The sequence below is a fragment of the Balaenoptera ricei genome, chromosome 2 (genome assembly GCF_028023285.1).
Source record: "Balaenoptera ricei isolate mBalRic1 chromosome 2, mBalRic1.hap2, whole genome shotgun sequence".
Lineage (NCBI taxonomy): Eukaryota > Metazoa > Chordata > Mammalia > Artiodactyla > Balaenopteridae > Balaenoptera > Balaenoptera ricei.
The window spans coordinates 154,005,114-154,032,691 of NC_082640.1; the positions used below are offsets into that span (position 1 = coordinate 154,005,114).

Below are 27,578 nucleotides of genomic sequence, written 5' to 3' on the forward strand. Positions count from 1 at the left end.
AAACGTAACCCAGTTGCCATCTCAAGAACCAATCTGTAAACAATTCAGTAGCAGGCAAAGAGATGGAAAGGCCTAATCAGCAGTATTCCTGCTATTTAGGTAAGTTAATGAGAAACCAAGGTCACCTTAAGAGAAGGTATTTTATTCTTCTTCTTCAGCTGTGTTCTTCAGCTGCCCTTCTGAATCACTTCCACTTCTATCAGTTCCTTCCCAGATCAAGTGTGTCTGCTGCTTTACCCATATACTGTGGGTAAGAGGAAAAAGCACACTGGGAAGCACACGGGGACTATCTTGATGAGACCAAGAATCCTTGATGAATCCTGTTCATTCCTCTCTTCATAGGTCCCACAACTCCCAGGATTTTCCTGGATCAAACCTTGTATCTCTTCCCCAAGTATTGTATACATTGGACTAAGAGATGTGGACCCTCCTGAACAGTAAGTTGATACATTAGAGTTGCGCTTTGGGCCTGTCCTGGCCACTAATGTTCCACTTGATGGGTTGTTTCTTGCCTTAACCTGTTGTAGGTCACTATGAAGACAACCCCCCGCCCCCCCAACATTTGATTAAAAATGCTCTTTAAACTAAGGCTTCCTTCCTTTATATGTCACCAGTTTTATTTTAAAGAATTATGATATCCAGTACTTTTCCATGAGAGACATAGATCGACTTGGTATCCAGAAGGTCATGGAACAGACATTTGATCTGCTGATTGGCAAGTAAGTAACTACAATGGATATCTACTTCTAGGTCCCAAAGGGAACAGGGCAGATTCTCAGTGGGCAGTACACTTTAGCCTGTCTCTTGAGGATAATGACCTTTCTTTTAAAATAAAAGCAAAACATGTACATATAAAAAAATTCAGATAATTCAAAAAGGGAGAATATGAAATATAGGTCATATTTTTCTTCTGGGGTTGGGAGGGAAAACAGCTCTCATGAATTTCTCTTTCCATTTTTAATGCTTACCTTTCGAGAGGAGAAGCATTCAACTGTCCTCTTCTTCCCAGCCTCACTACTGCTTCATCTGCAAGTTTTATATTAAGCAAATCTTGGTAGTGTAGAAAGATGGGAGATGAATACTAATCAAATGCTAGTTAAGAACATTTTCCCAGTGCTGAGTCTTCATTTCTGGGTGATTAATTGCCACCTTGGTAGTATGTCATTTCTTAAGCTGTTAAGAAGTGCAAATAATTCACTGTATAGGTGTTTGCTGTATGTTAGCTTCAGCCATTGGACACCTGGGCTAAACAAGTTAGAAGTAGGAGATGGTAAGACTGCAAACATAAACTCAGAGTTAAGTTCAGAGCTGCTGTTATTCTCTCAGAGTATAACAGCAACTGCAACTGTAACCTAGATCAATCCAACTTAAACTAGAATCTGTCAGAACCCATGTCCTATGGAAGTGGGGAATTCCCTCTATTGATAATTCTTAACGTAAGAGGCTCTGATGCCCAGGGTAAATCAGAAATACAAATTGGAGTTAGTCTGTCTGAGGCACACAGAACAAAGGGCAAAATTATGAAGTGGTGTGTAGGCATCTAACATACTCAATAACTTCCAGAATAGGAAATCTGGAAATGTGCTATAGTAACAAAGTACTAGGATTAACAGCAACAAAATCAAGGAGTTGCAACTGTAGGAAGGATGAATGTCCAAGTACAGCCCAAATGACTGTTCTTATTCTACTCCTTTCAAGAAGACAAAGGCCAATCCATCTGAGTTTCGATATTGATGCATTTGACCCTACGCTGGCTCCAGCCACAGGAACCCCTGTTGTAGGGGGACTGACCTATCGAGAAGGCATGTATATTACTGAGGAAATACACAATACAGGTAAGCAGTGATCAACCTGCTAACTACATAATATGCTGAAGCCTCTTGCCTGCCAGGGGATCTTTTCTACTATTACGTCACTGCCAACACTGTTTTTGCTTAAACGTCTATAGCTGTAAGTCATGTGGTCAGGCTAATAAGGGACAGTCATTTAGAGGCATGTTTGGACCTGGCTTTATAACAAAATATGCCAAGGTAACACTGAATAAAAAATTATCTGTCTACTTAAACATGTAATAAATACAAGAATAAACTGCCAAACTGATGCAGTTCTTTGTATCTGAATTGTATAAAGGCAGATTAAGACTGAAAGCCAAGGCCAAATAGCTATAATTTTAACCCTGACACTAAGAGGTTGGTTCACTGGGAGTTAAGAATGTCAAGTTAAAGCTTCTCTTGAAGATGTTTCAAAGCTGGACAATACCTTGGGTCCTTTCATGTAAGTCTTATACTAGGGCTTGTTTGATAGGACTTGTAATAGGGGGATACTGGAAGATGAATGGCTGACAGAAAGATGAATGGCTGACAGGAAGATGAGTAAACTGAATGCTAGATCATTGAGAGTAGCTACAAGAGGTTACTATCCCACAACTCATACTCATTTGCAAACAGTTTCCATTTCTGTCAGAAAGCTTTTGGTTTTAAGGCTACTTTAAATGACCTCTCATTGCAAAATTTAAGCAACTACCACATGGTACTTCAATACCACCTTGTGAAATTGGGGTCAAAATAGCATAGAGACCTCACACTGAAAGGTCCAAGACCATAAAAAACCCTTGACTAGTTGGGATAGATATGGAAATTGAGAAATGGTCTCCCTGGCTCTGGAGCCTACCAGAGCCTTAGGCACTAAAGAAAGGGAAAGAATGCTTGTCTATCAGATCTGACAGGGGCAAGGTAGCCTTATTCTCAGACCCACAACTGTAGACGTTGTCAACTGTCCTTGGCCAGTGAACCTGGAACTTCCATTCTCCATTCTGGTTCCCAGTAACACCACTTAGAGCACAGGTTGGTAACCTCTAGCACTTAGATGGGGCAGTGGTCATACCGTGCCCCTCCCTCCCCTGCTGCAATGTTATTCTAAAAGGCTGTCTGTCCTGACACTGTCAACTAGATAGATAAAGCAGTTTGCTTAAATTAATTTACAAGGTGGCAACAGTCTAGAAAAATGGGTAATATATATTTTTAATAGCTTGTACCCTCTTGATTTACTTCTGGGCTACGCAAAAGGTCCACGTTTAGTCAGTGGAAATCAGACACACAAGCCATCAGACACAGATGCACGTGCAGGCAGGGATTGGTGGAAACGCTACAGTACCATACCTGCTCATTGTAGTTTTGCACAGCGCACTGAACTCTGCATTGCTAATAAGGGACGGCACACTGAGCGGATGTAATAGCACTGAATATAACATGTATCGATACTATAATGTAATATCTGTAAACCATTAGGTATATTCACCCCTGCTTCCAGGCTTTATGGCCACCCTAAATATTCGGATACTTGTATTCTCCAGTGCTAGTTTCTTCAGATGACTCTTGAAGGAGGTAGATTAACTTCATCCAGAATAACCAACTATATATACCCAGAAGTATATATATATATATATATATATATATATATGTATGTATGTATGTATGTATGTATGTATGTATGTATTGGGGCGGTGGTAGAGGGCAGGTCTGGATAGATTCTTTTCTGGTCTAATCTTCCCATCTCAAACCCTTTGGCACAAGTTCCCAAACTGTCACAGAAGGTAACTGGAGTTCAAATTAAAGTATGACCAAGTCTTCCCTTGACCAAGTGCAAGATGCTGGGTTAGTCTGATGGGAGACCTAAAAACTGTGTCCGAAGTGGAACCTGCCCTCAGAGCTCAGGGGTGAGAGTGAGATATGCAGTAATAACTATACTTTAGGGCACATGGTGCCTTAAGAGATACAGATGCAGCAAGAGAGTTCAAAAATGGGAACCGAGCTCTGGCTAGTGAGACGTGAGAGATCTGCTCTCCACGCAACTGCAGGCAGGCATCTAGGAGGGCCCAGAAACACTGGAAATGATACATTTTCCCTACGAGGTTGGAAACTCTTGCTACCACCCCCCTACCCCCCACCCCGACCCAGCTCTTACCCGAACCAGAAAGTCTGTCAGCTATGCCTGTTACGTTCACTGAACAGGGATAATTGATTTTATTACCTTAAAGGTTTCTTTCAATCCTACTCTGGTATATGAGTGTTTTTAACTTAAATTCATGCCCAAGAGGATGAGGAATAAGGGGCTTCCTGACGGTGGATAATTTTATAGTAGAAAATGACTTGTTTTTTACCTTAGCTTGTTCTACCCAGGTGGGATGACTCTCACTGAAAGTAGCAGCTAGGAAGTTTTTTTGGTCATACTTTGTTCTTTCAGGGTTGCTCTCAGCACTGGATCTTGTGGAAGTCAATCCTCGGTTGGCTGCGTCAGAGGAAGAGGCCAAGGCTACAGCCAGCCTGGCAGTGGATGTGATTGCTTCAAGTTTTGGGCAGACAAGGGAGGGAGGGCACATTGTCTATGACCAACTTCCTACTCCCAGTTCACCAGATGAATCGGAAAGTGAAGAACGTGTAAGAATTTAGGAAATACTGTGCACCAACACGTGTTTGTCGCAATGGGCATTCCAGAGTTGGGAGGCATTTGTGGTGACAGATACTAAATGATCGTCTGGGTCAATACTGCCTTAATGAGAACATTTGTGCATTCTCACAATTGTAAAGTTTCCTTCCCCTTCATTTTGGTGACCGATAATACTACTGTAAATGTATTTGGTTTTTTGAAGCTCACAGGGTATTAATATGTTAGAGCACTATGTAAACTTAAAGAAATCATAAACAGCATTTACTACCTTGGTATATCATACTGGTCTTATTGCTATTCCTTCACATTTAAGTGGTTTTCCGTCTTCCTCCCTCCTCCCACAGTCTGGCTACACAGGGCCTTCTTGAACCGTTAGCTCACAGCAACAGTAAGATTTTTCCACGTGTCTAACAAATACCATTCATTCAGAGTCACAGTCCTGGTCCACAAACCGTTCCCTGTAGGAGGTTCAATGCTTGCGAAAGAATCTGTAATAAACCAGGCCTCCCAGGATGGCGAGCTCCAGTAAGATGACAATGGAAAGTAGCAGCTTGTTGGTTGTCACTCTACAAGGAGAAGCAAAGTGGGATGTAGTCAGAAGTCTGGATAACCTTATTTCTTTCCATTCTTAATACTTAGGGGTTTGACCTGGGGCCAAGGCCAGATACTGTGAGGCAGACTGAATTTTTGATCACGTAGCCACTTAGTATTACCAGCTAAAGAAACTTATAACTAATTACTACTATCTACCTCACAGAAATATTGAAAATTGGGGCAATAGATACCAAAGCATAAAAATGTATTTTTCTAAAATGTCTTCAGATGGTAGTTAGTACTTCACTTTAAGAATAGTTTTTCTATGAGAGGCTAGTTCGAAAAATATTAAATATACATATGAAGAAGTACACCATTTCTGAAATCAGGTTGAATCATATTTCAAAACAGCAGAAATACAAACTCACTACCTAGCCATCTAGAGCTGCACTGATTACATACTACAGCTGTGAGCACACATTAGGAGAAGGGTTGGCGGCAGACGCTCCAGCGCTGAAGTACAGCTTGGGTGGGGAGAGGGGTTCCTGCTTTAGGATAAGTAACTAACTAGAAGCTGAGTAGTGCCTTTCAATCTCTTGTGAACTTCTTGCCCTTTTTACTTTCTTCCTCTATGGGTATCTCTATAAAGGTAGTAAATTTTTTGAAGCTCTTATACTCTTTTCTTAACACAAAAAATCTCATCACTCTAAACTGAATGTATTCCCCTATTCCACAAGGAATTTGCCACTGTTTAGGAAAATCTCACACTCCTGCTAGTTTCATGACTCGGTTGTAGTTTGTTTCATGCATACCTACCCCAAATTCAGCCTCAGTGGCAATACTTCCTTTCTGCCCCTGGTTTTGTTGCTGTCAGCACTTACCTCAACATTTTTTTTTTTTTTTTAAGTCAACTTCTACTAACAAGACAGAACTCCCAAATAAGGGGTTGACTCCCACGAAGGGCAAGCAGAGCCAAAAGCAAGTACGAAGCAGTAGCAGTGAAAAGTTTTCTAAGTTTTTACAGATTTATTTCCAGGAATATGAAGCTCTATTCCCATGTGCTGTCTTCTCTAAGGAAAGTAAGCTGGGATTAAAAGTCCTTCCAGGGACTTCCCTGGTGGTGCAGTGGTTAAGAATCTGCCTTCAATGCAGGGGATGCGGGTTCGATCTCTGGTCGGGGAACTAAGATCCCACATGCTGCAGGGCAACTAAGCCTGCGCGCTGAAACTACTGAGCCTGCACACCACAACTAGAGAGAAGCCCACGTACCGCAACTACTGAGCACATGCACAGTAACAAAAGATCCCGCATGCCGCAACAAAGATCCTGCGTGCCACAACAAAGATCCTTCGTGCTGCAACTAAGACCTGATGCAGCCAAATAAATAAATAAATAAATAAAATAAAAGTCCTTCCAGTGGACAAACTTTCCACTGCTCTAAATCAGAGCAGTATATATACTTTTAACAAAGGACTTAGTCCTGGGATATTTAACTATACGGTATTTATTTCTTCTGCTTTATTAACACCTTTGCCAGTCACTATTTAAAGCTTTGACATTCTTGGTTGAAAGATATTAGAATTAAGAGAAATTAATTTTGTGACTATTTTTAAAACTTACTTTCTGGACATTGAACGGAGAATCTTCCGACTTTTGCTCAAGTTTTCACCTGTGTTTACCAGCTGAGAAGAGAAAATAGCAATTATTTCCCCCTTCTTTCGAAGGTACACACTGTAGAATTGAACATTCCTAAATTGACAGTGGGCATTAAAGGGTATATGTTGAAAAACTCCCAGAAATCCAATCAATTTAAATGATGGCCTCTGCATATAAGTAGAAGAAACTGGAAAGGACAACATACTTTAGTACTCATCAAGTAGGCCTAGGAATTATTATATCCCAAGGTTGCTGTGGGGAGACTTCTGGGACTGGGCTAATCCTTCACCTTCACTACTCAAAGTCTTCAAGTGTACCTGCCAGTAACTGAAGTAACTGAGCAACTTAAGATTTGAATTTCATCAGCCTAACTCCAGAAGAGCCTCTTGAGTTAATGTTTGTTTTTGCAGGCTGGTGGACTACCATTTTTGGGATCTGGTTCTTTCTCCTTTTTTCTTTATCCCTTTAAGAGACACACTGAATTGTGAAAGGAATTAAATATTTTTTTAAAGCCTTTTTTATTCCCTTTTGGTTGGCTGTTACTAATCTATATAGCTGGAGGATATTTCAACAGATGCCACCTGACATCTGTTCCTGTTCCCCAGCGGCCTTGTTAAGTTGCTCTCTCAGCTCATTCCTCAGCTTTCAAATTCAACTAATCCACCTGATAAGTTCAAAAGTGAAAAAAACATACAATCTGTAAACAAATTGCCTTCTCTACAGCTTACCTTGAATTCGGTACTTTATTGTGAATTTTCACTAAGAAGGGAAGGGCATCATTTTGACTTAATTTTAAGAATGGAGAATTACAGCTACTAAGCTGGAAAAATAACTCAGTGTGGGGATTTGAGACGATTTTCTCATATATCTAAGTCTTGCCCACAGTATCTGTTTTTCAGTTTGGATCTGCCTCACGCTCTTAAGAATACAGCATTCCACTGGCAAGTTGTACTATTTTTAAAATTCCTTTGCAGATGGTACAGAAAGGAAGGAATGAATTGTTTTCCAGAGCCTCTTAGAGTGCAGTAGATTAGACACCACAGTATAGTCATCATTTGGCCTGAGTATTTTCTTCTCACAATGATCGCCCTAACCTTAGGTAACAGTAAAGAGTTAGAGCCCAGAATTGAACCTCTGTAAATTGTCAGTAGTACTATTTTATGACATGTGGAAAATAGCCTTGGCTCTAAATGACATGAAAGCATCATCTACTTAAAGAGATCTTAGCTTTCCTAAGAATAGTAGATGTTCTACTAGACATATGAGAAATGAAAATCTGATTCATAATACAGGACCTAGTAAAAGCATGGAGTGGCTACAATCTTATTTGACAATCTTCAATAAATGCAGAAATTGGATTTCTGCAGTCCACCCCCACCCCCCCGCCCCTCCCATGACTTCTAAATCTTAGAAGTAAAATTACTTCCAAGGGATATCTTTCAGCCAAGCAAATTACAGACAGAGAAAAGAGTAAGAACCTAAAAGGTCATACCCTGAATTTGGAACTGTGGTAGCTTCTGGAACTAGCAAGGCATCGGGGTGTAACGGGCCTACCTACTTTCCCCACTCTTGCCCCTCTCCCCATCCACTCAGACTTACTCTACTCTTGGTACGTTCCAACTGTTCACGTTGCTCCCCCAGCTCTTCTATGATTTCTGAGCCAATCTGGTCAGTCTCTGCAGCAATCCGATGAGAACGCTCAATACTCTGGGTGGCCCGGTTCAGGCTGTCAGTGCCTTGCAGAAGCAATGCCCTTTGAGACTGTAGCCGATTCTGACAGCAGTATGGAAGGGAAATGTTATACTTCTTCCATTATAAATGAAGTTATAAGAAGGAATATCGTGTGCAATAATTTTCATTACTTTTAAGACAACCAAAGATGCTAATAAATCAAACTAAAAGAGAACCTGGGATTCAATCTAGGATCATAATACCTCCCAATTCACTGCTTCTTACACTTAAGTGAGGCAAGAAAAGGATTAAACACATCACAGCATTTTCCCTGTGCTCCTGATGAATCTGAACTGGTTCATGTGCTTTCTGGACTAGCAACTTCTGAGAGGCAATGGCCCTGATGTGGGGTGCAGTAGCTTCCCCAAAATGCATACAGCCTATAATTCTGAGAGTGCAAACCAACTAAACTCTACAGCCCTAGAAATAGTTTAATTCACTGAAAATGCCCACTGATTGGTATTGAGGATTGAGGGACCATGAATAAGCTATTTGTTTTCAGCACATATAGAACTCATTTAAAAGTGTGAGACACTACCACATGGAAAAAAAGTGGCTACACTCTTGGTAAGCCTCCAAAAGAATTTCACCTTAGGCCAAACACAGAAAACAAAAACTGAAGTTGTTGCACTGGTGATTTGCTCTCAGGGAAGGTAGTATCTGGAGCCAAGAAAGCTGCCCTAATTTCCCAAGCACCCTATTTCTAAATCTCCACCAAAGTTTTATTCCACCTATAATCCTAAGCACAGAAGGCATAAGGACAGAAGTAGCCTTTGTCAGGCCAGAAATAACCACTGACAGAAATGGATGCAGCTCTAAGTTCTCAGCTATTCAAAGCATGCATGCGCACACACTCAAAAAGGGGCTGGCTCACAAGGCCTATTACTGAGCAGGTGACTATTAGCACTAGACCCCACCACCAAGAAGGCAAAAGATGCATTCCCAGATCAGAAGCAACAAGAAGGCTTTTCAGTTCACATATGGCATATGAACAAGTGGATGAGGAAACCACTGAATGAGGCTGAAATAAACCCCAGTTACATTGGCTTAAAAGCAGCAGGAAAAAGGGTTTTTAAAAATAAAAGATGGGGATTTTCAACTGATTAGGCTTAAGAAAGAGCAGGAAGAGACAGTAAGGTCACACAAATCAACCCCAGATTTGGAACAATAATTCTACTGAAGGTGGTTTGTATATCTACATAGTTTCTGAAACTAATAATTTTAAAGCAAAATTATTATTTGGAATTATCTCCCCCCTTTTTGTTTTCAGGGCTTTTTGGGTCACAAATGACCAAAGTCACTATACACCTTTCCTCTCACTTTAAGAAGCTCTACTTGCCAGCCTTTTCTCACCCTCCTTTCATAAGTGAATTTTGAAAATTTAACATTCTCAAATACTCTAGTTTTGACATTAGGAATGTCAGGCTAGTATCATTTGAATATCTCTTAAACTATATTCAGGATGTATCATGAAATAGGATTTGTGCCATTAGCCTTTCTACATCCGTGCAGTCTGCACTTGTGGGCCCCCGTTCACTTCTCTCCCACATTACTGGTCAGGCCATTTCTACTTTGTGCTGTGGAATATAATCCCAAATGTAACATATAAAACTTAATCTTTGTGAAGTTTTATTCCTTTAACTATCTTCTCTAGACAGTTTGAGAATACAGGTTTTCGGCTTACTCAGTCTAATTTTATAAATGAGAATACTGGAGGCTAGAGAGTCAGTCTGGCTCACTTTCTATCACAACAAAGTAAGGCGTTAGCCCGCTTTTTGAGAAGCAGCCTGCTTCCTCTACTGTATCTGGGCTGTTGGGCCATCTTGGTATAAATATAAGGGAAAGCACGGGTTAATTTTGTAACAATACTCTGATAAATTAAAAGCCTAACTGAACTTTGGGGGCACATGTGAGAAAGAAACTCGATCAATGAGTCAGACTACAGAGTCCAGATGTAATATTAATAGGTAACACTTGTATATCACCACTACACACCAAGCACTGTTTTATACATAAAGGATACAAAGAAATCTAAACAAGCAAATTGTTTGGAATGATCTGCATTAAATTCAGTAGAGGTGGGCACCCAAGGGGAGAAGGGGAATTGGATGCAAGAAAGAGGATAAGGTGGAAAAAAAGAGTCAAGTATGCACTGATAACATGAACTGTACCCCACAATATGGTTAATCATTGTACCACAGACCAGTAAGGGAAAAGACAGCTGAAGCTTACCATGTGCTCATTCTCTACAGCGTATGTACCATATTTCATGTCTCCTCGACCCCCAGGAGTGGCTGTCAAAGGTGTGCTTCTCACTTCCCGATGGAGTTTGGCAAGGTCCTTCCGGTAGGTTCGAAGCTTAGACATCATAGGGTTACGAAAAGATAGGGGGGCATAACGTAATTCCTCTTCCATTTCTGCCAGCTAGGAAGGCAGAAAGTAGTGAGTAGATGGCCTGCTTCTGTTCTCTCTCATATGGGTAATATGTCTAGTTTGGACTAATCAAACCACAGACCACTGTAAATAAATACTCAACCATGTGGTCCAGGAGGGCAGGACCCACATGTGACATGTTCACTTCATTACTCTTAGTGCCTGGCACAGTGCCCAGCAGGCACAGAACAGGCCTTCAAAAAGTATGTGATGAATGAGTGAGAAAACTAACAAGTACCTTACAGCTTATTAAACATTTTTTACATGCATTCTCTCATTTAATCCTCACAACAGATCAATAAGGTAGGAAATACTACTTCTACTTCATATATAAGACTTGATGAAACCTGCTCAAGGTTACATAACAAGAGAAGTCAGGATTCAAAAATCTTCAAATTCTCTTTTCAGTATACCAAGTTCTTAGCCTGTTATGGTTCAAGTGCTATCATGAAGCACTCTGAGATCTACTGTACTAAAAATGATAGGGGTATGGCATCAAGGTTCTTCCCTTCCTCCTCCTTCTGAAAATCAACTGTTTGTCTCCATGTCAGAATAACCAGGGGTCCAAATCATTTCCATTTTTCTGGGATAAGTAAACTGTAACACCTAGAACCAATTTACATGAAGCCATAAGTTATTTTCATCTGCCTGGGATGGCCAGAGTAGGACTGGTTAATTTTTTTAAGTTCAGGGAAAGAAAGTATCTAAGCACCAAACAAATAAATTGGTATTAATTAAAAGGTTTTTGAAATGCTACCAAGATGTTAAGTGAAAAAGAAGACTGGCTCTGTAACAGGTATCATGGATATGTCCAGCTGTACACAGGTATTAGAAAAGTTTCTGGTACTCCCATTATGAAGGAGATAATTTCCACAGTCTGGTAGGCTGATCCTTCTTAAAATAGATGCAGAATAGAGAAAAGGATGCAGTAAGCTTAACTTCTCAGAACTGCATTGAGATAAGGAAGTTTTTCTTCAACAAGCAATAAAGAAGTTCTCTGGCTTAAAAAGAAATTTTCAGTCTACTCTGGGGTAGCAAATACTAGGGGCAACTATTTCTTCGGAGTACTACCAGGGACCTGGATTTTAGCTCCAGCCTCCTAAAAGGTTTTGCTGAAGCCAGAGCACAATGATATGGAGAACAGAGGACCCTTACTTCTAAAAGGTGAGAGCAAAACTTGCTTTTTTGTTTGTTTGTTTTTTGTTGTTAAAGAAAAGGCACAGATTAAGAGAGAAGCAGTTCTTAAACTGCTCAGCAACCTGGACCAACATCTGACAAGCTTTGGGTCCTGACGGGGAACTCATCCTGTCCACGCATGCCTTGCCCAAGGTACCAAATCCTTCTGTCTTTTAAAACAGAAGGGAATAGGGACTTCCCTGGTGGTCCAGTGTGGTAAAGAATCCGTCTTCCAATGCAGGGGACGCAGGTTCGATCCCTGGTCAGGGAACTAAGATCCCACATGCTGCGGGGCAACTAAGCCCACGAGCCACAACTACTGAGCTCACACGCCTCAACTAGAGAGCCTGCGTGCCGCAAACTACAGAGCCCACTGCTAGAGAGAGAAAAAAACCCCTCACGCCACAACTAGAGAGAAGCCTGCCCACCGCAACAAAAGATCCCACGTGCTGAAACTAAGACCCGGTGCAGCCCCCAAAATAAATAAATAAATTTAATTAAATAAATAAAAAATAAAATAAAAACTACACTGGCATATATACAAAATTCAACACTCTCCAAAAAAAAACAAACAAAAAAACCCCCCAAAAACCAGAAGGGAACATGGCTAGAACCACCTCTGAGCTCCATCTTGTGTGACAGTAAGTTTAACAAAGGAGAATAACTGATCTTAACAGCCAGCTTTTAAAATGAGATTTTAAAAAACCACCCCGGTAGAAGTATGAGAATGTCCTTATTACAGCAGCAATGTATTATCAAAGACTCATTTCAGGAGAGTCTCCAAGCTTTACCCATTTGTGTTTGCCAAACCCCCTCAACACCCAGCCCCATCAACTGGCCTCATTTGGTAAGAAATAATCAAAAGCAAGATCAATGGACAGGAACAGTTTATCTGTGATCACGTCACAAGCATTACTTCTGGAAAAGACCAACAAACAGGAAGAAGATATAAGGACTTGTTCCTTGTTCTCACCGTTTCATTTGCTTCCTGTTGCTTTTCATCAAAATCTCTGATCAACTTCTTCTTCTCTTCTGGAAAAGACAGACAAGTTTTCAATGCTCAGTCCTGCTTCCAAACATTCCTAGAGGCTATACCCTCTGCTTAGAATAAACTCCACATTCCTTTCCTGAAGGTACTAATACAGTACTTAATCACCCCTAAAAGACATTTAGAAACATAGGGGAACTAGTTATCACAGTAACTGGGGGGAAGGGAGAGGGACGGTATTACCATTGGCATCAAGTGTCCAGGGAACAAGAATATCTATGCTACGTACAGTCCTGCATAACAATGATCTGGCCCCAAAGACCAATAGCATCCCTACTAGGAAAGACAACAGGTCTAAATCAATCACTGTCAGTCTTTTTTCACCCATCCTAACAGAGGGACCAGGCACACTTTCATCAATAAGAATGTTTAACAATACTAGTTCTCTGAAATCTTTGTCCCCATTTTCACTCCCACTGTAAATCACATCTCTATATTAACCCTTATCCACTGCTGTTCTGCAAAACAAATTCAAAACCCACCTACTCTGCTCGCTGGAGAGACTGCATAGTATACAGCACAAGTTTCTTAGCCATACCCACTGGCAGTGGTATGGGAAATGACGTTAAATACCACTGACTCACACAGGGAAAAAGACACTCATCGTTCAGTACTTTGCATCATTATCATTTTAGTGCTAGTATGTCTTTAACACCTAAAAATTACTAATCTCCCCTTTTAACAAAAACAGAACAGGCTTTAGCCTCAAAGCAATAACATCTAACTAAAACAGCACTGTTCTGCCTTCACTGTATTTTTTCTGATCATTTAGATAGGTTCTATAGATTTTCCATTTAAGGTAGTGATATAAAATTTCCTTTTAAAGTAACTTTATGTATTAAATAAATGCACTTTACATGAAATACTCATATAAAGAAAATGACTAATTATAGTAAAAATGGTGCTTGGACACAGCAAAAATGATGAAGGGAGTACTGGCATGCTGTCACCTGGTAAACCTCTGTATGGGGGAAGTGCTGGTGAGTAAAGGGGCTCAGGTTCTGGTTCTAGCTTTGGGCCTGACTCAACATGTAAGCTTGGATAATTCTCTTCATCTCTTTAGGACCTAACCTCCTTCCTTGGCTATAAAATGAGGAGGTAGATCATACCTAACAAGCATATCTTTTTTTTTTTTAATTTTTTTTTGGCTGCATTGGGTCTTTGTTGCTGCACGCGGGCTTTTCTCTAGTTGCGGTGAGCGGGGGCTACTCTTCGGCGCGCGGGCTTCTCATCGTGGTGCCTTCTCTTGTTGCGGAGCATGGACTCTAGGTGCGCGGGCTCAGTAGTTGTGGCTCACAGACTCTAGAACACAGTCTCAGTAGTTGTGGCACACAGGCTTAGTTGCTCCATGGCATGTGGGATCTTCCCAGACCAGGGCTCAAACCCATGTCCTCTACATTGGCAGGGGGATTCTTAACCACTGCGCCACCAGGGAAGCCCTAATAAGCATATCTAACAAGCAAAAATTAGTCCTATTTATGAGGAGTTTTTTTTTTTTAATGTATACATCCAAATGAATGTTCTCCCTGGAAATCTACACATAATCTGCTTATTACCACAAAGTTATCATTGCTTACAATATTTTTTGAACTCATCTTTTGGAATTATGTTCACAATCTGGGGATATAGTTTTTTTTAATTGTGGTAAAATATATACATATCATAAAATTTACCATTTTGACCGTTTTTAAGTATACAGTTAAAGGGCATTAAGTACATCCACAATGTTGTGCAACCATCACCATTATCCACCTCTAGAACCTTTTCATCATCCCAAACTGAAACTCCATACCCATTAAACACTAACTCCCCATTCCCCCTCTCCCCGGACTCTGGTAATCACCATTCTACTTTCTGTGTCTATGAATCTGACTACTCTAGGCACCTCATATAAGAGGAATCTTACAATTTCACTTAGCATAATGTCGTCAAGGTTCATCCATACTGTAGCACGTATAAGGACACGGTCTTTTAAAAAGCTCAATGTGATTTCTAAATACAAGCCAGCACTTCCATCAACTGAAGAAAGAGCAATCTTTTCCAATGCCAAGAAAACAGCTGAGTTGCCCTTACAAAGGGATGGCACGTGGGTACTCAACATGCTGTCCTAAGATTTTCTCGGATAATTCTGTTTACCCTGATTTTCATCTCACACCTTGACTTTCAAGCCAAATACCGTGTAAGATGTAACACCACTGTAATGCTTTATATGGATTTACATTTTGTTAATCACAACAGCATCTAGCATGTCAGCTGTCCACTGCTTTTCAACTGATCATAAATCATTTTGCTTGTGTATATTCTATATTCTCAACTTGAGATCAAGCTCCTTCTGAGTAGAGAAATTTACTTTTTCTTTTATACATCCCATAGCTTCTAGAACTCTAAACCTGGTAGGGTACTCCTTAGACACTGCTATTGCCTACAAGAGCAAACGACAATGCACCCTTTACTAAGCTGCCTTCATTGTCATGTGACATTCCCTAAATAGGTACTCCAGGTAAACTATTTCTCACTACACACCACTCACAAAACCCAGGGTTTTTTGTTTAAAAAAAAAAAAATAGGAGAAAGTTCAGCCCTGGCAAATGGCCTACATCTTGACTAACCATGATGTAACTGAAATAAGTGCCAAAGCAGCTGTTATCCTTTAGTAGTCTGTGTTTTCAGCTATCAGCAGTGAAATAATATCTGCAATCAAGAATGGCTACTTCCATGGAGAGCTATCATATTATTTTGTAATAAGCATTCACTAAAGTGTTGAGTGTCGTCACTCCTCTGAATAGGCACATCTCCAAACTCAAGCACACTCACTTCTGATCCAAGATGACAGTATTCTCTAAGTGCATTCCCGTCCTAGATTTTTCTACATCTCTCTTAGTCATAAATTCTCCTCCTTTATTCTTTCTTTGTTAAAAGACATGAAAATCTGCATTCCTAAGAGGCAAATTCTAGAATGACTCAAAGAAAGTAGCTACATAAATAAGAGTGGGCGGGGGAAGGAGGCAGCACACAGAATCTTGATCCTTTCACTAACTTCCCTGCATGATTCTGTTATTCTCAGTCTTTTTGGACTACTCTGCTCTCTATCTGATTTCATAAGGCATGCATTCTACTAGGAGTGCTCTACCACTTATATACTTTTAAAGGTTCAAGAGATTAAACCCCTACCCAAGTGAGAGGTATCAATAGCTGTTCCTTTATGCTTTAGACTCAGAATTGTGAAATCAATGAATATTAGAGCTGAGATGGACCTCAGAGATCATCTAGTCTAACCTTCTCATTTAGCAGTTGAGGAAATTAGAACCTGGAGAAACTGTCTTCCCCAAGGCCACAGAAGGAGAAGATGTGTAGCAACACTAGTTCCAGAATGCAAGTCTCCTGACTCCCAACCCAGTGCTTCTGTACACTACAGCGTTGAGGGGCATTTTTGTGCTCCCAGGGTATACAGGTATAATATGTTCAAACCTTTTAACCTCTTAATTTTTTAGGGAGTTAGAATTAACACTACAATCAACTACAAAACAACAGGACTGATACTGGGTAGAACGGACACCAGAAACAAGAGTGAGCTACTCCAAATAACACTATCCCCTACCCCACATGCCTTCCCAAACCCTTCACCTGTGACTGACTCACTCTGAAGCTGAACGTTTGGTAAACTGGGTGGATGGCCACACAATGCCCCGGACATGGAATAAAATGGAAACACCCAGCTCTGAAAGTGCTAGAGGAAGCCTACCTCATGTTCGACCAAGGTGGCAGCCTCTCTTTCTTATAGGCTATTTGAATTGCCAGCCCAAGAATGACTAACCTTGGTCCATCAGAACTGTGGAAATAACCAGTTTTACCAGGATCTTTAAAATCTGTGATTAATGTTTTTGGCGCCCCATTGTGGCATTTCTAGGACCTACATCCTCTTTGTAGACCACATGGTTACCTGATTCTCTCTAAGTCTGTTTCCTCAACTATAAATAAGAAATATAACGGTACTGACCTCGTACAGTTGTCTGAAAGAGTTAAAAGAGACAATACATGTAACAAACACAGAACAAATGCAAGGCATATTAAGGGTTCAATAAATAGTAACTACCACTGTTTTTTAAAGTAAATCCCTAGTTAGGAAAAACTAAGCAAAAACAAAATTCACCAAAGAATATGAAGAGTGTTGGAAAAGTTAAAATTCTGCAGTTAGTGAGTAATTGTGTTTATCAACCTGCTACATATGGTCCTTCATAGTTATTATTTTTTCTGGTTTCTAAAATAATGGAGTCTCACGTATAGATACTGAGATTTAAGTGAATTAAAATGAAAAACTTTCAATAATTTTATAATGTTCATTAAGACATGTGCCTTCAGGTGCTACAAAACTAAAACTAAAAATCATGACTATAGGTACTTACTCTATTAATTGGATAAGAATTTATAGCAGTCTGAGGTATTTGAAGAGACATCTTCATATGCTGCAAAGCTAAGACTAGAAATTATGGTTGTAGGTGCTTAATGTAATATTAAATGGATTAATAATTATCACATATGCTAATGGATTGTCATTGGCATACAAACTTCCTAAAGTAGGACACATTGTGTCTGTTATCCTATCCTTTTTTTAAATAGGTATATATATATTGATTTTAAAAGTGGTGAAACTGTGGAAAACATGGTAGAATAGAAATAAAATCACACTGAATTTTAATACCCAATCATATATTATTACTATTTTCTTCCCAAAAATTCACAGTATTTATACAATCATTCAACAAATATTTATAGAGCACCTAGTATGTACTAGGCACTGTTCTAGGTGCTTAGGATGCATAATTAACAAAACAGACAAAATATAGAGCCTATGATAGAAGAGGAGGGAACACTTCCAAAGTTTTTTTAAGAGGCCAGCACTACGCTGATACCAAAACCAGCGAAAAACACCACAAGAAAATTATAGGCCAATATCCCTGGTGAACACAGATGCAAAAATCCTCAACAAAATAATAGCAAAATGAATGGCATTTTCTACAGAAATAGAACAAACAATCCAAAAATTTGTAGGTAACCACAAAAGACCCCAATTAGCCAATGCAATCTTGAAAAAGAAGAACAAAGCTGGAGGCATCATGCTTTCTGATTTCAAACTACAGCTGACCCTTGAACAACAAGGGTTTGAATTGGGCAGGTCCACTTATACACAGATTTTTTTCAATAGTAAATACTACAGTACCACATAACCTGTGGTTGGCTGAATCTGCAGATAATAAGGAAACTTGGATAGGAGGGCCAACAAGTTACACTCAGATTTTCAGCTGCGCAGAGGGTTGGCGCCCAGGGTCAACCGTATATTACAAAACTATAGTAATGAAAACAGTATGGTACTGGCATAAAAACAGATTCAAAGCTCAATGGAATGGAAAAGAGAGCCCAGAAGTAAGTCCACACATATATGGTCAATTCACTTACAACAAAGGAGCCCAGAATATACAATGGGGAAATGTATTAGGAAAAACCCAGTCTTTCTCCCTCCTATCTTTCTCTCCTGTATAGGAAAAAACCTAGTCCTTCCTCCTGTTGTTTGTTTCCCGTGTGTCTCTTTTACTACTCACACAGAACACTTCACTTTTGGTCACCGAATGTATGGGTTGTTTTCCCCACAGCAGCAATTCTCTGAGACACCAGCTGGGTGTCCTGCAATTCAACTCAATTCTGACGCTATCTACCCAGAGACAGTATCAGATTCCAGAGGTTCAGGGCTCAGTCCCACAAGACTGGCCCCACCACCACCTCAGATGCCAATTGCAAGTAGTAGGTCCTCAGGTTACCCACAACTTCTGTCCAATTTGGCTACAAACTGGAGGTTCCCATGACCCCCTCCTCAGATTCAATTAATATGGTAGAGAGGCTCACAAAACTCAGAGAAACACTTACTTAGGTTTACCAGTTTATTAAAGGATATGATAAAGGATACAGATGAAAAGCCAGATGAAGAGAGACACAGGGCAAGGTCTTGGAGGGTCTCTTTCCCCTCCTGTTCTGTCCTGCAGGACCTTCTGTCCCCGCAGAGTTGAGGTGCACCACCCTCCCAGTGTGGATATGTTCAACCACCTGGAAGCTTTCTGAGCCCCATACTACTGAAATTTTATGGAGGCTTCCTCACATAGACATGGTTAATTATTAATTCCATTTGAAGCCCCTTTCCCATCTCCAGAGAAGTAGGGAGCAGGACTGAAAATCCAAGCTTCTAATCATGGGTTGGTCTTTCTGGTGACCAGCTCCCATCCAGAAGCCACCCAGGAGCCCACCCACAGCAGCCTCACTGAATAAAAGATGCTCCCAGAAATTACAAGGGTTTTAGAAGCTCTGTGTCAGGAGAGAGAGAAATATTTGTTTCCTGTTCCCTCACAGAAAAGGACAGTCTCTTCAATAAATGGTGTTGGGAAACATTTGACAGTCACATGCAAAAGAATGAAACTGGGCCACTATCTTTACACTATATACAAAAATTAACTCAAAAAGGATTAGGCTTGAATGTTGACAATGATATTTTGGATTTGGCACCAAATATAAAAGCAACAAAAGCAAAAATAAACGAGCAGGGCTACATCAAACTAAAAGCTTCTGAGAAATCCTAGGCAAAACATTCTCTGGCATAAATTATACCAATGTTTTCTTAGGTCAGTCTCCCAAGGCAATACAAACAAAAACAAAAATAAACAAATGGAACCTAATCAAACTTACAATCTTTTGCACAACAAAGGGAACCATAAACAAAACGAAAAGACAATCTATGGAATGGGAGAAAATATTTGCAAACGATGCAACCAACAAAGGCTTAATTTCCAAAATATGCAAACAGCTCATACAATTCAACGACAAAAAAACAAACAACCCAATAAAAAATGGGCAGAAGACCTAAATAAACATTTCTCCAAAGAAGACATACACAGATGGCCAGTAGGCACATGAAAAGATGCTCAACATCACTAATTATTAGAGAAATGCAAATCAAAGCTACAATAAGGTAACACCTCACACCAGTCAGAATGGCCATCATTAAACAGTCTACAAATAACAAATGCTAGAGAGGGTGTGGAGAAAAGGGAACCCTCTTACACTGTTGGTGGGAATGTAAATTGGTGCAGCCACTATGGAAAACTGTATGGAAAAGAGTTGCCATATGATCCAGCAATCCCACTCCTGGGCATATACCCAGACAAAACTATAATTCAAAAAGATACATGCACCCCTATGTTCATAGCAGCACTATTCACAACAGCCAAGACATGGAAACAACCTAAATGTCCATGAACACATGAATGGATAAAGAAGATGTGGGGGTGTGTGTGTGTGTATAAATAAATAAATATATATATATATATAAAATATGGAATATTACTCAGCCATTAAAAAGAATGAAATGCCATTTGCAGCAACATGGATGGACCTAGAGATTATCATACTAAATGAAGTAAGTCAGAAAGAGAAAGAGAAATACCATATGATACCACTTATATGTGGAATCTAAAATACGATACAAATCAACATATCTACAAAACAAAAACAGGGGGACTTCCCTGGGGCACAGTGGTTAAGAATCCTCCTGCTAATGCAGGGGACACTGGTTCGAGCCCTGTTCCAGGAAGATCCCAGATGCCACAGAGCAACTAAGCTCGTGCGCCACAACTACTGAGCCTGTGCTCTAGAGCCTGCGAGCCACAGTTACTGAAGCCCACGCGCCTAGAGCCCATGCTCCACAACAAGAGAAGCCGCTGCAATGAGAAGCCCGCGCACCGCAACAAAGAGTAGCCCTAGCTCGCTGCAACTAGAGGAAAGCCTGTGCACAGCAATGAAGACCCAATGCAGCCAAAAATAAATTAATTAACTTAAAAAACAAACAAAACAAAACAGGGACTTCCCTGGCGGTCCAATAGTTAAGATTCTGTGCTTCCACTGCAGGGAGCAAGGGTTAAGATCTCATATGCCGCGTGGTGCAGCCAAAAAAACCCCAAAACAAAACCAAAACCAAAACCAAAACCAAACAAAAACAGACTCACAGATATAGAGAACAGACTTGTGGTTGCCAAGGGAGAGAGGGGGTAGGGGAGAGAAGGAATGGAAGTTTGGGATTAGTAGAGGTAAACTGTTATATATAGGATGGATAAACAACAAGCTCCTACTGTATAGCACAGGGAACTATATTCAATATCCTGTGACAAACCATAATGGAAGAGAATAGGAAAAAGAATATATATATGTATAGCTGAGTCACTTTGCTGTACAGAAGAAATTAACACAACACTGTAAATCAACTACATTAAAAAAAAAAAAAGGCAAAAAACACACGCCAGAAAATACATTGCTTAAAAAAAAAAAAAAAAGCTTCTGGATAGCAGAAGGAAACTATCAACAAAATGAAAAAAATTTATTTACTGGGAGAATATATTTGTAAATCATATATCCGATAAGGGGCTAGTATCCAAAATATATAAAGAATTCATACAACTGAATAGCAAAAACCCAAACAATCCAATTATAAAATGAGCAGAGGATCTGAATAAACATTTTTCCAAAGAAGACATACAATGGACAACGGGTACATGAAAAGATACTCAACTTGACTAATCATCAGGGAGATGCAAATCAAAGACACAATGAGATATCACCTCACACCTGTTAGAATGGTTATTATCAAAAAGACAAGAAATAACATGTGCTATAGAAATTCAAAGAAAGAGATATCAGTATGGCTGATAGCAGTTTTAAATGCCTTCATGAAAAGGATCAAATTAAGCAGTTTAAACATTTAAACTTCTTCTTGTTACTTAAGTAACAAGAAATAAACAAGAATGCCAATACATGCTGGCTTGTGTGATCCTTTTAATATCATATGAGAAGGCATCTATAAGAGTGAACTGATTATCCATTTAACTAACTTCTTCAGGGGTCATTTTTAGAATTAGATTTGCTTATGCTTCCCATTAACAAAAGAAGAATGATTCTCATGTAAATGTTAAAATTTTAAGCAGTGTTTTATGGACTGAGGCCAACATTTTCTTCTGGAGAAAGTAGTCTCTACAATTGGAATGTAATTAATAGAAAACCATGATTTGATTTTCAAATCATTAGCTTTGTACATAAGCATTCATTCAATGAGTACCTGTTGAACATATATACAGAAGATTAAATTGGCAGGTAAGATTTCACCTGCAGATTTGCTCTGTTTGGTCCGTAAAGCATTTGAAAAATATCTGAGTTGGTGGCTCACAAATAAAAATCAAGAGGCTTCATGTATTAAAAAAAAAAAAAGAAAGAAAGAAATAACATGTGTTGATGAGCTTATGTCCTAGTTCAGTGGCCTTCAAACTTGACAGGCATCAGAAATCCCCCAGAGGGCTGTTAAAATAGACTGTTAAAACAGTTAATGATTCAGTAAGTCTTGGGTGGGAACCAAGAAGGTGCATTTCTAACAAGTTTCCAGATGATGCTGATGCTGTTGGTTCAGGGATCATACTTTGAAAACCACTGTTCTAGTGAAAAGAAGACAAGTAATATACTATAAACATCATAAATATGTAAAGTGTCTGGGCTTCCCTGGTGGCGCAGTGGTCGAGAATCTGCCTGCCAATGCAGGGGGCACGGGTTCCAGCCCTGGTCCGGGAAGATCCCACATGCTGCAGAGCAACTAAGCCCGTGCGCCACAACTACTGAGCCTGTGTGCCACAACTGCTGAAGCCTGCGCGCCTAGAGCCCATGCTCTGCAACAAAAGAAGCCACCACAATGAGAAGCCCGCGCACTGCAACAGAGTAGCCTCCACGCACCGCAACTAGAGAAAAGCCCGCGCGCAGCAACGAAGACCCAACGCAGCCAAAAATAAATTAATTAATTAATTTTAAAAAATATGTAAAGTGTCTAGTATGTTAGAAGATACGTGCTCTAGAAAAAAAGGGAAAGTAGTGCAAGGTAAGGGTAGTTGTATACAGAGCTGGTATTCTTATGTTTTATTTAAATAAAATATCCAATTTCCCATATAATAGGAGTAATGGCTAACTGCTGTTACTACTGTTAGGCAGTATTTTAAGGGCTTTACATATATTAGCTCGCTTGATCCCCAAAAAATCCCTATGAAGTAAATATAATGACTGATTCCCATTTTGCAAGGGAAACTAATTATGTTAAAGTAAGTTGTTCAAGGTCACCAAGCTATTAAGAGGTGGATCTAGGATATGAACTCTAGCAGTCTGGCTCTAGAATCCTTGCTGTTAAATATTACAATACACTGCCTTTCAATTCATGTATCTTCTTCATAAATGTTATTTTTAATGGTAGGAGAAGAAATATCTGTCAGGCTAGAATGGACATACGTTCTCTATTCTATGTAATAACTTTTTTTTTTTTTATTTTATTTATGGCTGTGTTGGGTCTTCGTTTCTGTGCGAGGGCTTTCTCTAGTTGTGGCAAGCGGGGGCCACTCTTCATCGCAGTGCGCGGGGCTCTCACTATCGTGGCCTCTCTTGTTGCAGAGCACAGGCTCCAGACGCGCAGGCTCAGTAGTTGTGGCTCATGGGCCCAGTTGCTCCGCGGCACGTGGGATCTTCCCAGACCAGGGCTCGAACCCGTGTCCCCTGCATTGGCAGGCAGATTCTCAACCACTGCGCCACCAGGGAAGCCCTCTATATAATCACTCTTGATGTTCTCATCCACAACCCAAACAAGCCTGCTTCTACTCTTACGTTTCTTAAAGTTATCATTCACTCAACTGACCAAGTGAGAAAATGCAGACATCCTTGAATCTGTCTCCCTCACTCCTCATGTCCAATCAGTCTGGTTAATTTCTGTCCAGAATCACCTCTTGGATTTGGGACTCTCTAGATTCCCATGTTACCTAGATGACTGCCACAAAGGCTCCTAACATGGTCCCTGGTATACAGATTCTTGTGCCTCTCTTTCATCCTCTACTCAGCCACCAGCATTCTCCTTCTAAAATTAAATCTGACCATATAGTCAGCTATTTGAAATCCTTTACTGATTCTCCATATCAAGTCTAGATGTCTTAATGTGACACTTAGGTCCCTTAACTGTCTGGCTGTGTCTTACTTTCCTCATCTATTACTATTCTCCCACACATACCTTTTTTTTTTTTTTAATGAAAGTGGCAGCCACTCTTTATTAAGAATCTTTTTTTTTTTTTACATCTTTATTGGAGTATAATTGCTTTACAATGTTGTGTTAGTTTCTGCTGTATAAAAAAGTGAACCAGCTATATGTATACATATATCCCCATATCCCCTCCCTCCTGCATTTCCCTCCCACCCTCCCTATCCCACCCCTCTAGGTCCCACACATATCTTAAGCTCCAGTAATAATTGTGAATATTTGATTTTTTTCTTCCTTTGTTGCCTCTTCCCATTTCCCCTCTCAGGCAGACTCCTGTTCAACCCCTGACACTCAGTTAGAAGTTCTCCTTTCTGTGAAGCTTCCCTCTTGCTCCCCCATGCCCATGTTAGGTTTTTTTGTCATGGTCTCAAAACTATCTTAGGACTCATCACACACTTTGTTGTAAACTTGCTCCCATTTAAGGCAAGAACTCTTGGAACTTCTCAGGGCTCAGGACACTAACTGATACGTAATTCTCAATAAATGTTTATTGAAAAAACTGAATTCAATTACAGAGCATAAGCTAAATGCAAGGGATGTGTTATGTACATTATTCAGTGCTTAATAATTCATGGTGGAAAATAAAGCTTCATAGGTGGAAAGCCTATGAAGTAGTCTCAGGACTAGAAAAAGAGGAATCAGAGATGAGGCCTGGTGTGTTTGCTTAATTAAATTCAACTTATTCAACAAATATTTATTGAGAAGTATGAATAAAGTAGTGAATAAGAAGACTAAAAGTTGTTGAAATTCTTATAACCTGCGGATATGGGTATATTCTATTTACTTACTCATTGAACAACTAAGCGTTACCAGCAACTCGTGTTACAGTATTTTGCACTTGGGTGGAAATTCACACCTTTTTGAATGTCCTCTTTGCAGGAATTAGAAGTTTAGGTAGATGACAAAAGTGAATATAACTAACTCAGTTTTCTATTTTTCAAAACAGAATGTCCTTTTGCATTATTTAGCCTTACAGAAATAGACATTGCAAAATTTATCTCAACACGAGGCTGAAAAAATGGTCTATTTTTCAACCATGTAAATCAGATCCCATCACTCTCCTGTTCTATATCCTTTAGCTGCAAGCCACTACATTTAGAAAAAGATGCAAATCTTTTTAGACCCTGGTAGACCTTGTAGACCCTGGTCTACAAGGCCCCATGCAATCTGGCCCTGCCTACCTCTTTAAAGCCTCATCTACTACCACTATCTCCCCTGCTCATTCCACCCCAAACACACTGGCTTTCTTGTTCTTCCTAGAACATACCAAGCTCATTTCTGCTTAAGGACCTTTGCAGTACTATTCCGTCCTCCTGACACTCACTTCTCCCAGATTTTTGCGTGGTTTACTCCCTTACTTCAAGTCTCTGCTCAAATGCCACCTCCTCAAAGAGGCCTTTCACAGCCACCCAATTTAAAATTAGACACTTTGTTATAAAGCAGAAACTAACACACCATTGTAAAGCAATTATACTCCAATAAAGATGTTAAAAAAAAAAATTAGAGCCCCCTCATTCCTTGGCCCTGCTTTATTTTCCTGTATTGCCCTTAACACCACCTCTTAATACTTATATATTATAATCGACCCATTAGAACAGAGATTTGTAAGTCTTTTCACTGTAATGTGCAATATTACCAGCATCTAGGACAGTGCCTGGCACCCAGCAGCCTCTCCCAGTAAATGTTAAACAAAGGTATGAATTTCATTCTCACCAGAGTCATTCAATTCATATGACCTTGGGTAACTCACAGAGCAAACACTCAAGCTTTGACACTTAAGTAAAAGCAATAAAAGTCTCATCTGCCTTGCCATCAAGATCTATTTGTCTTAAGGCAAAGAACTATGGCAGACCTTCCTATACAGATTCAATTGCAAAACTCTTAGCTCCTCCAAGCAAAGCCTGTAGCACTCTGAATTTTGAAATCAAGGGGCAAGAGACAGTCTAAGCTGAGAGTTCATAAGAGGACCACACCTAAAGACCACAATCCTGATTTTAAAGACCAATCCCCCTCAAGACTGGTTATTTACCAACCCCAAAAGTTATGATTCCCTCGGGTTCTTAACCCTTTTTGTGCTACAGATCCTTTGCCAGTCTGGTGAAAACTATGGACCTCTTTTGAGAATAACACTGTTAAATGTATAAAACAAAACACACAGCAGAAACTAACACAACAATATAAAGCAATTATACTCCAATAAAGATGTTTAAAAAAAAAATACAGAGAGCTACAAAAGAAACCAATTCTACTCAAATACCGGATCGCAGACTTAGGTCTCCTATGCTCTTCCTGCCACAGTGAAAATGAAACGAGAAAAATCTGAAGGCTATAGGAGGATCAAGAGGGAGATGACACTCCGAGGTGCATCCCTGAGCACGCTAAGTGGCGCCAGGGAGATCCTGGGCGCCGGGACCCAGCTAGCCCTAGGGGGCGTGTCTGAGGATGAGACGCGGAGAGAAGGGAGGGAGGGTCTGAGAAGGGGGTGGGAGCTCTTCCTCCCAGAGCTGGCGGAGTTGGGTGCCCCTGGGCTCAGCCTGCCCCCGCCTCACCTGTCCCAGCCGTCCCCAGGAGCCGCTCCGGCACCCCTCGTAGGTCTTCATGGAGGCCGCGGAAGATCTCATGCAGTTTCTCGAAATGCTCTGAGGAGGCGGCTGAGCTCGCCATGGCGCAGGCCGCTCTCGAGCAGCGGCAGCCGAGATTCCGGGCACGGAGCCCGTTCCTACTCCGCCTTCAGCCGCCCAGCCGCGCAGGCATCCCGGCGACCGCAGCCACCGCCGCTCGGGACGAGGCGCTTCCGGGGCCGCGGCGGGGTCCTCCCGAGCCGGAACGCCCACCCCCTGCATGCCGTCACTGACGGCGCGCCGGGCGCCGAAGCCTGACGGAAAGTCGGGCGGGCTGCGCTGCCTGGGCTACTCCTGAGGGAGCGGCGGCGCTCGGGCGCGAGCGGCAGTCTCGGAACCCCGGAATTAGCCAGTCCGGGGTTGGGAAGAGCGCCACGGCGGAAGGGACTGTGGGAACGCGCGGAACAGGCGGCGCGGCCGCCTCTTTCCCGGGCCCCGCCTTCCGGCGAGGGGCGGACGCTGCAGTGCATGCCGGAGGCTGTAGTTCGGCACTGAAGACGCTCCGACTCGGAAGTCAAGCGTTGCTGGGGGCGGTAGTTCTGCCGTCTTCGCGGCCGTCAGCGTGACGCTGACGCGCAATGGTGTGGTATCGGTAGGCGCCTGGTCGTTATCTTCTCAGTCATCGCACTGTTTGGCCACCGTGACTTCCTCAGTTCACATTCCGACTGTTAGCTTTCAGTTCTTGGAAGATAGCTGGGCCAGGTTCCTGCCTGCGCTCGAGCTTAAAGCACTTTTACTGGGGAGTCAAGTGACCAGAGTCATTCTTTCAGAAGTGGTCCCCGGGCAG

General features: G+C 40.9%; 2 protein-coding genes across 3 annotated transcripts in view; one reads left to right on the forward strand and one right to left on the reverse strand.

The window, feature by feature from the left end:
- ARG2 (arginase 2) overlaps nucleotides 1-4,721 on the forward strand; it is a 27,784-nt gene extending 23,063 nt beyond the window's left edge. For both annotated transcript variants that reach the window (XM_059914482.1, XM_059914483.1), the window contains exons 5-8: nucleotides 343-437; nucleotides 615-719; nucleotides 1,699-1,835; nucleotides 4,243-4,721. In XM_059914482.1, coding sequence (XP_059770465.1) covers nucleotides 343-437; nucleotides 615-719; nucleotides 1,699-1,835; nucleotides 4,243-4,448 — 543 coding nt within the window. In that variant the 3' untranslated portion in view covers nucleotides 4,449-4,721. The remainder of the gene's footprint in view (nucleotides 1-342; nucleotides 438-614; nucleotides 720-1,698; nucleotides 1,836-4,242) is intronic.
- Nucleotides 4,707-26,991, reverse strand: VTI1B (vesicle transport through interaction with t-SNAREs 1B). The gene is made up of 6 exons (XM_059914484.1): nucleotides 26,720-26,991; nucleotides 12,950-13,008; nucleotides 10,600-10,791; nucleotides 8,236-8,409; nucleotides 6,601-6,662; nucleotides 4,707-5,012 (listed from the first exon to the last, which is right to left on the reverse strand). The coding sequence occupies exons 1-6, from the start codon at nucleotides 26,832-26,834 to the stop codon at nucleotides 4,916-4,918; spliced, it is 699 nt and encodes a 232-aa protein (XP_059770467.1). The 5' UTR covers nucleotides 26,835-26,991; the 3' UTR covers nucleotides 4,707-4,915.
- Between the last annotated feature and the right edge of the window lie 587 nt (nucleotides 26,992-27,578).

Bases quoted from the DNA above. Each gene is read 5' to 3' on its own strand.
- VTI1B (XM_059914484.1), bottom strand. From the start codon at position 26,834: ATGGCGAGCTCAGCCGCCTCCTCAGAGCATTTCGAGAAACTGCATGAG. The intron at 6,663-8,235 runs GTAAGTCTGAGT...TTCTCTTCTCAG, and splicing joins TGGAACGTACCAAGAGTAGA to CTGGTAAACACAGGTGAAAA. The intron at 5,013-6,600 runs GTAAGTTTTAAA...TTCTCCTTGTAG, and splicing joins CTCCGTTCAATGTCCAGAAA to AGTGACAACCAACAAGCTGC.